The 9,128-nt window shown below is 63.2% G+C and overlaps 1 protein-coding gene across 3 annotated transcripts in view; it reads left to right on the top strand.

The window, feature by feature from the left end:
- The first annotated feature begins 2,274 nt into the window (after positions 1–2,274).
- The window catches only part of PCDH1 (protocadherin 1), a 52,780-nt gene continuing 45,926 nt past the window's right edge, over positions 2,275–9,128 (top strand). For all 3 annotated transcript variants that reach the window (XM_088522669.1, XM_088522670.1, XM_088522671.1), the window contains exons 1-2: positions 2,275–2,356; positions 7,669–8,483. In XM_088522669.1, coding sequence (XP_088378795.1) covers positions 2,293–2,356; positions 7,669–8,483 — 879 coding nt within the window. In that variant the 5' untranslated portion in view covers positions 2,275–2,292. The remainder of the gene's footprint in view (positions 2,357–7,668; positions 8,484–9,128) is intronic.

Here is a 9,128-nt window from a genome sequence, read left to right as displayed (position 1 = left end):
GCAGGTGGGAAGGACCTAGTTGATCTCGTGATGTTCTCCTGGCCAGGGAGCTGTGATCTGATGGTTCCCCATGGGTCAGGCTGGCTCTGCTTTCCTAGGAGAACACGGGCCAGTGACTCACGTTAAAACCTCAGCAAAAGGGTAGGGTACAACAATGTCAGCAACAGGCTGTGCTCTCCTTGCTGTCAGAGGACAAGGGGCACTTTGGGAGGAGCCGGAACGATTTCAAAGGCCAGACGGTGGTAGACGCAGACACAACACTCCTGGGATCCCATCCCAGGTGTCTCTCCCTCCCCCAAACACTTTTTTTTTTTTTTTTTTTCATAGGGATCACTTGGGCAGTTCCCTCCTTTACTTCCTCCCTCCAAGGGCAAGTGACAACACCGGTGACTGACAAACGAAACTTCACGTTGCCTCCAGACGGTTTCATCCTCCCTCTCTGTTCTGCTCCCCAGTTCATGCTGTAGCAGTGGGGTAAGCAAACCAGTATCTCCTTTCCCTGCAACTCCCCAGGTGGACTTTGATCATCCCCTGGGTTCCCACTTTGTATCTCATGCTAAATTGGCTTCGTGAGAACTGACACTCAGAAAAAAAAAAAAACACTAAAAATAAAACAAAATCCAGCTCCAGAGCAGCCCTGTGCTGTGGAGCAGGATCAGAGGGGGCCCTGCTAAGTATAGGGAGGCTCAGAGCAGCGTTACGCCCCGAGGGGATCATTCCCTGCTAGCTCCCCAGCCCGTTTTTCCTGTCCAGCAGGAAGAAGCGCTGCCAGGGGCCGAATCCCCCTTCTTGCAGGGGAAACGCGGGATGCAGCGGGCTGAGCCTCGGAGCGGGCTGGCACAGCCTCTAGATGGTGCAGTGGGTCATCGCAGCCGCGCTGAGCATGTGTGCGGGGAAGGGAGCTGCGCAACAGGTTGGCGTAGCGCAGCGGGAAGCGCTGCTCCCGTCGCCGTGCTGCTCTCCATCGCGCTGCGGAGGAAGCGAAAAGGACTTTGCAGCACGCTGGCTCTAAACCTGCGGTGCCATCGGCTCTTGGAGCCCAAACAGGCTGCTTCCCCCTGGCATTGCAGCCGTGCACGGTGTCTGGACCTGCTAGGGTGCAAGTGGGAAACCTGCCTGGCCGCGCGGGAGAGCCGCTGCTGGCTGCATGCTGAGAGCGCTGATGCCTTCGGTAGGGAAACATGGCCAGGATGCAGATCTTTGCTGGAACGGGGTGGCTGGAGCAGCTCAGGGCTCTGAGGGCCCCATGAAACTATGCTGTTCCCAGGCTCCAGCTTGCCCATGCAAGGTCTCCCAGGGGCCAGCAGGTGAGCGAGGCCCTGGCTCGGGTAGCCCAGGCTGCGTCCAGCTTGCAAAGGTATCGCAAGGAGCCAGGAGCCCGCAGGTGCTGTGGGGAGCTCGCAGGTGCTCTGTGCTAGGGGAGCCCTGACATGGTGCAATCAAAGCGCAACTCACTGAGGTGCAAGGGGAGGACACGGCTCCCCTCCTCAGACCCACCACCTCACCCAGGGGAGGGCTGCGGGAGCCCGTGCCGCCCATGCCGGGGGGCTCTCTGTCCAGGGGGCTCCGAGACCGGGAAAAGCGGATGCAGCCCCCACAGGATGCGCTCCCACGGGTGAGCCCTGCCCTTGGCACAGCAGAAGATCCATGGTGGGGTTGAGGGTGTGAAGCTTAGGGTGGAAAAACCCCCGGAGCACTGAAACGGAGGCTACTGGAAGGGGAGACCGATCCTGCGAGCGTGTGGGCGAGGAGCGCGGGGGCCCCGGGGCGAGGAGACGGTTCTCACACCGCCCCCTCCATCCCGGGAGTGCCGGGACCCCCGCGGAGCCCCCGGAGCCGGGCGGAGCGGGCCGGGCTGCGGCGCCACGGGCTCGGCCCGGCTCCCGGTGCCGCTCGCTGGGGCTCGGCTCGGGATCTGATAAGGAGCCGGAGCTCCACCTCCCCGTGGCGGCGGCGAGAGGCGGAGGCAGCGCGGGGGGGTGGAAGGGGCCGTGCCTGCGCTGCGCTTCCCTTGCACATCCTCACACACAGCGAGGGACGGAGGCGGCCACGGACGGAGCTGCCCACCGGGGCTGCCGCCAGCCCTGCGCGCCGCCGCTCCGCCGAGGAGCCGCAGCCCCGGCCCGGGGGAGGGGGGCGGTTCCCGACGGGAATTATTATTTTTTAACCCCCCTCCCTCTTTTTTCTTTTTTATAATATATTATTTTCAATTTGATTGTATCGGTGGATAACGATCGAGAGGAGCCGGGGCGGGGGGTGGGGGCAGCTCCCGGTCCCGGCGGGCAGCAGGCGATGCAGACGCCCGTGGAGCAGCGCGCAAGGGGCCGGCACGGAGCGCAGCGCCGTCCGCATCCAAGTAAGAGCTGCGGCAGAGCCGGGAGCGGCGCGGGCTGCTCCGGGCGGCAGCGAGCGCCGTGCGGGAATGCGGGGCCAGGCGGGAATGCGGGGCCGGGCTGCAGGCGGAGCGGCGCTGGCGAGTCGCCCGCTCGGGCGCTGCTCGCCGCGGACCCGGCCGGGGGGAAGCGCCGCGCCCGGCGCTGCCACTTGTTGTGCGCCGGGGAGCGGGGCCGGCCGCGCGGCGCTGCGCGTGTCCCCGTGGCGTGTGTGCCATCTCCCTGCGCGGGCTCCTCTGCAAGGCTCTGGGTGCGCGTGTGCGTGTCCCCGTCGCGGGGAGGGGGGTGCGTGGGAGCGTGTTTCTGTGCGTGTCTCCCCCGCTCCGTCCGCGCTGTGCGAAGCCGGGTGCGCGAGCGCTGCTCGGGCAGCGGGAGAAGTTGGGGGCTTCTGCGGGGGGCGAGCGGCGGCGCCGGGGGCTCGGCGGAGCCGCGCGGGCGAGGCGAGCGCTGCGAGCGGCAACGGGGCTCGGGGTGCTCGCCCGGGGCCACCGGGCAGGAGCGGGGGTGGCGGGGCGCGCTGCCCGCGTGTGTCACCGGGGTGTGTGCCGGAGCAGCGCTGCGAGAGCGTGTTTGGGAGCGCCGTGCGGCTTGGAGGAGCGGGCTCCGTGCGTGTTGCAGGAGCGGGCGGTGTGTGCGTGGAAAAGCGGCGCGTTTCCTCGCGGCGTGTGCGCGAAGCCGAGCGCGGTGCCGGGGCGGCAGAGCGGCTCCTCTGCGGGCTCGGCGCTGCTGCCAGCCCGCGTCGCGGCGGGGAGGACGGGGCGCATCTCGGCGACCAGCTCGGCGCCGCTTTTGGGGCCGGGCGCCGCTTTTGGTGTGGGGCTGGGGGGGTCTGAGCTGCCCGGAGCCTCCGCGGGGTCCCCGGGAAGGAGCCCGGCGGCCGCCGCGCTGCTCCGGGTGCTGGTGCTGGGTGGGAGCTGCGGGAGCGCAGATGCCGCCGGCGCCCCGGGAGGGTCCGGTCCAGCCTCCCCCGGGCTCACCCGTCTCTCCCGGCTCCGGCCGTGGAAGCGAAGGCGCTTCCGCTGCCGCCAGCTTCCTGCGGCCCTGCCGGGGGGGCTCGGGGCCCGTGACATTGTTGCCGTCGGGAAGTGGAGTGGGGTTGATGCCAGGGAGCCCCACAGCACCGAGGAGGGGCCCTGGCAGGGCTGGGAGGATGGGGGAGGCTCTGACAGGTCTCTGCCTCGCTGGCTGCAGGAGTTGGAGGGGATGCGGGTGAAGGAAGGAAGAGGGGGAAGAGGGTTTCTGGATTCTTTTTTTTTTTTTCTCCACTGTGGGCCTTCAGATAGGTGGTCTGGGGGTAACACTGTGTCCAACTGAGTCGTGTTGCTCATCGCAGGATGCTCCCGCTTAGGGTGCTTGGGCCCAGCCTGCATAAATGCTGAGCAGCCGCAGTGGCGGCCGGAGCCTAAGGAAACCATATGTTAAGGATGGGATGTGCTACATAACGCCAAGGATTCAGCCCAGCCGTGTCTTCGGTGTGAGACTGGACACTAGTGGGTGGTTTGGGGGCAGTATCGCCCTCAATCGCGGCCCTTTGCGTGGAGTGGAGCTAGTGGGGTCGTGATTAGCATTTATTGCTTCCTCCAATGTTGCTTTAGCTCCGAGCGTCGCAGCAGAGCTTGGGGGTGTGAGGGGGAAGGATTAGTACTTGTGTGCTCAGTGCAGGGGTTTGGATAGACTTGCAAGCACAGCTTCCAGCCACGCCATCAGCCACTGGGAGGGAAAAGAGAGGGTGGACTTTGCCTGCTTGGGGAGTAGTGCCGGCTCTTTGTGAAACGGGGCTGTGGGGCAAACGGGTTGTTCAAGCCCGTACTTAAATTCCCACCGCCTTGTAACCTCTCCTTTATTAGGGCTTGTTTTGGGGGGAATGACTGAATTCGGCCGGATTTTGCATGCCGCTGTCCTCTGAAGAGCTTCTCAGTCATGCATTAAGCAGCGTGACTAACGCCTCTCTCATGTGGTTCAGACTCGCTTGCGCTCTCCCCATAGGGAGAATGGTGTGTGCAGAGGAAGACTTGTTTTGGGAGGGGTTTTTATTTTTAAGTACTCTGTGCACTGCCAGCAGGTTGGGAAAACAAAACAAAACAAAAAACCAAAAAACCAAAAACCAAAACAAGCAAAAAGAAAACAAAAAAAAGGTGCCTGGCACCAGAAAAGAAAGTGTGGGATGGCCCTTAAATCCCATGGGAAAATAGTCCGATACCTCGGACAGGCCCATGGGAAGCCTGTCTCCCCGCAGACCTGCTTTTCCCTGCCGGAGAGACTTTCATCTCCGCCTTGCACCTCGCTCTGGGCTCCGCATCCCTGCTGTGTCATTTGCATCCCCAAGTGCCAGGCGGGATTCGGTACCCTTGTGACCCTGGAGCTTTTTGCACCTGCTTTACACCCCCCTTCAGGCAGCCCCTTGTGGGGCGATGATCCCACCCACGCTTCCAACCCTTTCCTTTATTTATTTAATTGCTTTTTCCTCCCTGTAGTCTTTTGGCTTTGGAGCTTTCCTCCAGCAGAGGCAAGGCAGGGATGAGCCAGGTTTCTGCGGGGCTTCGCGTGCCAGCCCCTTTCGCAAAGCGGAAAACATGGGTGCTGGTCTCCTTTCGGCAACTCCCTTCCGCCGTGACGCAGGCCTCGCTCCTGCTTTGGTGACACAGCTGGCCCGGGGCTGCGCCACGGGCAGAAGCCTTGCTCCGCTCTGGGACTTTCACCTATACCTGAGAGCCTCTACCCCGTGCTCGGGCTTAGTCAGAACGACGCTACGTCAGCGGCCGCCGGGGCCCAGCCTACTGCAAACAGGCTTGGGCAAACAGTCCTGCCGCGGAGGCGCCTCTTCCAGCCTGGGCTGCGGGAATGGCATCTCCCAGAGTCCTCTTGCAGGGGACAGGGCTACCTGCGAGCTCCCTGTGAGCCTGGCCCTGGCGCGCTACCGTTCCCGTTGGAGCACAGCACAGTGGGGTTATAAACCCGGGTTAGGTTTTGAAGGCCTTGCTGTGTTGGACAGGGCAGGCGATGGGATGCACACGTGTGCTGAGGGTGGACGTGTACATGGTGTGTATCTTCATGCTCTTCATACCTGCAGCGTGTGCGTGCCAATGCCCTCACGTGCTGGCATCGCATGCAGCGTCATGCACATGGTCCCCCAGTGCTCCGTGTGCATGGATGTGTGCTCCGTACCCAGGTGCACGTACATGTGGCACACATGCACGCTGCTAGTCCACACACTTGCACACATGCCCCATCTCCCTGCAGAGACACACTGAGCTGCTTGGTGCGGGTGCACGTAGTGCACACCCGGACACATGCATGCGCTCCCTTGGTGCAGGCACACACGTGTGCACTCATGTCCATCGTTGGATTTGCCTGCGTTGTTGCAGAGACACGGTCTGTTTGTGCTCCACTTCCTCCTGCCTCCGTGCCTGGCCCTGTGGAGCGGTGGAGGAAGACTTTGTTTTTCTCTCATTTTCCATCTGACGAAAGGGAAGTCTCAGAGGTGTCCGTGCATGGCATGCTTGCCATATCCCTGCTCTGTGCACATCTGGCCGGGCAGTGACGGTGACACTGCTCACTTTTTGCCGCCTATGTAAGGCTGGGAATGTCTTCCCCGTGCGTGAAGGCTGCAGAGCAAGGACCAGCTCCAGAGGCACAGGGCAGAGCTGAGCTGTGGCTTTGCCTTTCCATGCCACCGAGGAGAGCTGGGTGGCACTCATCCATGGGACAGCACATGGAGCTGCTGACTTGATGGCAGTGCCATCAGTGCAGGGCAATGATGCCAAAGTGACCGGGAGTTTGGGGCTTGCTATGTGGCACTGCGGAGCAGGGTGGGAGAGGACAGCTTGCCTGTCCTATGCAGGCTCCGCGGCGGGTGAAGAGAAGGGCATAGCCAGAGCGGGTTGCTGTGGGGCCACGATGGGCGCTGGAGGCTCTGCTGGTGATTATTGATTTTTTTAGGGTGAATGCTGAAGCCACCGGCTCTCTGGGAGATGCTGAGCAGGGCTGAGTCCCTCCTTGGCCCGCAGCGGTGCCCATGGCTCAGCTGAAGCCGTGTGGCTGTGCCTGGAGGAAGGAAGGCGCCTTCCCAGAGCGGGGAGCAGAGGAAAACTGGTGCCTGGGCACCGCAGCGCTGTGCTGGTGACCGGGCAAGCGCCTTGGCACAGGACGGGGCGTCTCTGCGGGGCTGCTGGGGTGCCTGGCACTGGCTCCGCAGTGCGCGCGGGCTGCCGGGCGGATGCAGTGCCGCGTGCCTGCAGTGCAGCGCGTGCAGTGTCTCTGCAATGCAGGGCGGCACTGCTCCTGCCGTGCTCTCCGTGGGGTGGGCACCCGCACCCGGCCCGCAGCACAGGGCTGTCTCCGCGCCCACTGGGCGGGCAGCGTCCCAGCGTGGGGCGGGAAGGGGTGCGAAGGAGCAGGGGATCTGCAGCGAGCTAAAGGTGCCTGCTGGTGCCATGTGTGGGGTTGCTTAGTGAGTGCTTGGTGGGGGGCAGATGTTGCTGTACCCATCGCTGCAGTGCACGGGGGCCATGCAGTGCCGCTGCTTTGCAGCACGCATGTCCACAGGGCCCGTGGTGGTAGCACGGGCAGGGACGCTGCGTCCCCCTCCTCCAGTGCGGCGTCGAGATGGATGGCAGTGCTGCTGCATGGGCCGTGGTGCCCTGCATCCCTCCTCCCTGCAGCCCGCAGCACTGCTTGCTGTGGCAGTGCCCTATGTCCCAGCACTGCGGATGGGTGACACCCGCATCCCCGCAGTGCCCCGTGTCCCTGCAGTGCCGGGTGGCCGTGCATCCCCGCACCCCTGCGGTGCCCCTCTCCCCGCGAGCGCAGTGCCCGCGCGTCCCCGCAGCGCTCGGCACGCAGCGCGCCCGTGTCGGTGCAGTAGGAAGCCGTCCCCAAGGCGGGCTGGCTTGCAGCGGGCTGCGGGCAGGAGGCTGCGCACCGTCCACCCCGTCTGCGTGCCTCGCTGGGTCTAACTGCAGCTCGTGTGGTGGTGAGGAGGGCGGGCAGGGGCAGGAGTGGCTTCCTGCAGGCGACGGGAAGCCAGGGCTGGAGTTTCAATGACTGGGTTGGCACTTGAGCAGGATATTGCAGGGACTTTGCAAGCGAGGACCAGTCCTCCCAAGCGTTTTCTTGCTGGAGACCGCCCGGAGACAAGGGCTAGGGCCAGATCTGCCAGCCCCTGCCCTCGGGGAAGCTGCTTTGGGGCCAGGTGCCACCCTGCTGGGCACAGGGCTGAAGGCTGCAGCCCCGAGGCTCGCGCTCCCTAACCTCTGGTGTCTGTGTCTCCCTCCAGCTCCCCTGCGGCACAGGATGAAGCCACTGGCATCCTGCCTGGGCCTGTGGCTCCTCTGCCAGCTCCCTGCCCTGGTCTCCGGGACGCGCGTGGTCTACAAGGTGCAGGAGGAACAGCCACCCAACACGCTCATAGGAAGCCTGGCCTCTGACTACGGCTTCCCAGACATGGGGCACCTCTACAAGCTGGAAGTGGGGGCCCCCTACCTACGTGTGGATGGCAAGACTGGGGACATCTACACCACAGAGACCTCCATCGACCGCGAGAGCTTGCGTGAGTGCCAGCACCTCCTGCCCGGAGAACCCTGCTACCTGGAGTTTGAAGTGTCCATTACCGACCTGATAATGAACAGCAGCCCTCGCCTTCTCGAGGGGCAGATAGAGGTGCTCGATATCAATGACAACACCCCCAACTTTGCCTCTCCTGTTATCCCTCTGTCCATCCACGAGAACACCAACATCGGGACACTCTTCCCCATCCCCATGGCCATGGACCGTGACTCGGGCCCCAACGGCGTTGCCTCCTATGAGCTGATGGCTGGCCCTGAGGCGCAGGAGCTCTTTGGGCTGCAGGTGGCCGAGGATCAGGATGAGAAGCAGCCACAGCTGATCGTCATGGGGAACCTGGACCGGGAGCAGTGGGACTCCTACGACCTGACCATCAAAGTGCAGGATGGAGGCAATCCGCCACGGGCAAGCAGCGCCCTGCTGCGCATCACCATCCTGGACATGAATGACAACGCACCCAAGTTTGAGAAGGCCCTGTACGAGGCAGAGCTCTCTGAGAACAGCCCCATAGGGCACTCCGTCCTCCAGGTGAGTACCCACAGCACTGGGGACTTTCTTCTCCTCTGTGCTGGCCTGGCTGTGGCAGGGACAACCCAGGCAGTATTTAAGAGCTGCTATCTGCCCCAGTGCCTGGAGGGGCTGCCAGCTGCAGGAAGTTGTCATCTTATCCTAGGCTCAGTAGTGGTGGCATCACAGGGATGTCACATCTCCTATGTTGACAATGGGAGGGAAGATGTAGCCAGGAAGGGGAGCGCAGACCATGTCAGAGGGGCAGAAGCAGAGGCCTGTGGACATTTAGGAACAAGATTTCAGGTCTCAGGAGAAGGGTGGGACCCCAGGGCCACTGGGAACTTTAAATGCTGCCTGCGGGCAAGACACAGACCTTTTCATACATGACATTCCTGTGGCCTTGCTCAGGACACAGGGAAGAGGCGCCTTGGCCCATGTCTGCCCAGGGCGCTGCCCATGGCTTTGCCCTGGCTACGGCTCTGCCCTGATGCGGGCGGCAGCCGAGGGAGCTCCGGAGGGGGCCGGATCTCTGTGGATTCGGCTTGGAGGGGGCATTGAGATGATAGTAGCAGACATCTGTTTATCTGCAGCTGCCATCTTAATAAGCGGCGCGCGGCCAGCTCTCATCCGCCTGCTAATTCTGATGTGAGTTTTAAGAATTCA

The sequence above is a fragment of the Tinamus guttatus genome, unplaced genomic scaffold (genome assembly GCF_059628265.1).
Source record: "Tinamus guttatus ecotype Peru unplaced genomic scaffold, ASM5962826v1 Tinamus_guttatus_pri_ptg000155l, whole genome shotgun sequence".
Classification (NCBI taxonomy): Eukaryota; Metazoa; Chordata; class Aves; order Tinamiformes; family Tinamidae; genus Tinamus; species Tinamus guttatus.
The sequence above is the reverse complement of the archived record's forward strand: the minus strand, read 5'-3'. Positions and strand labels throughout refer to the sequence as shown.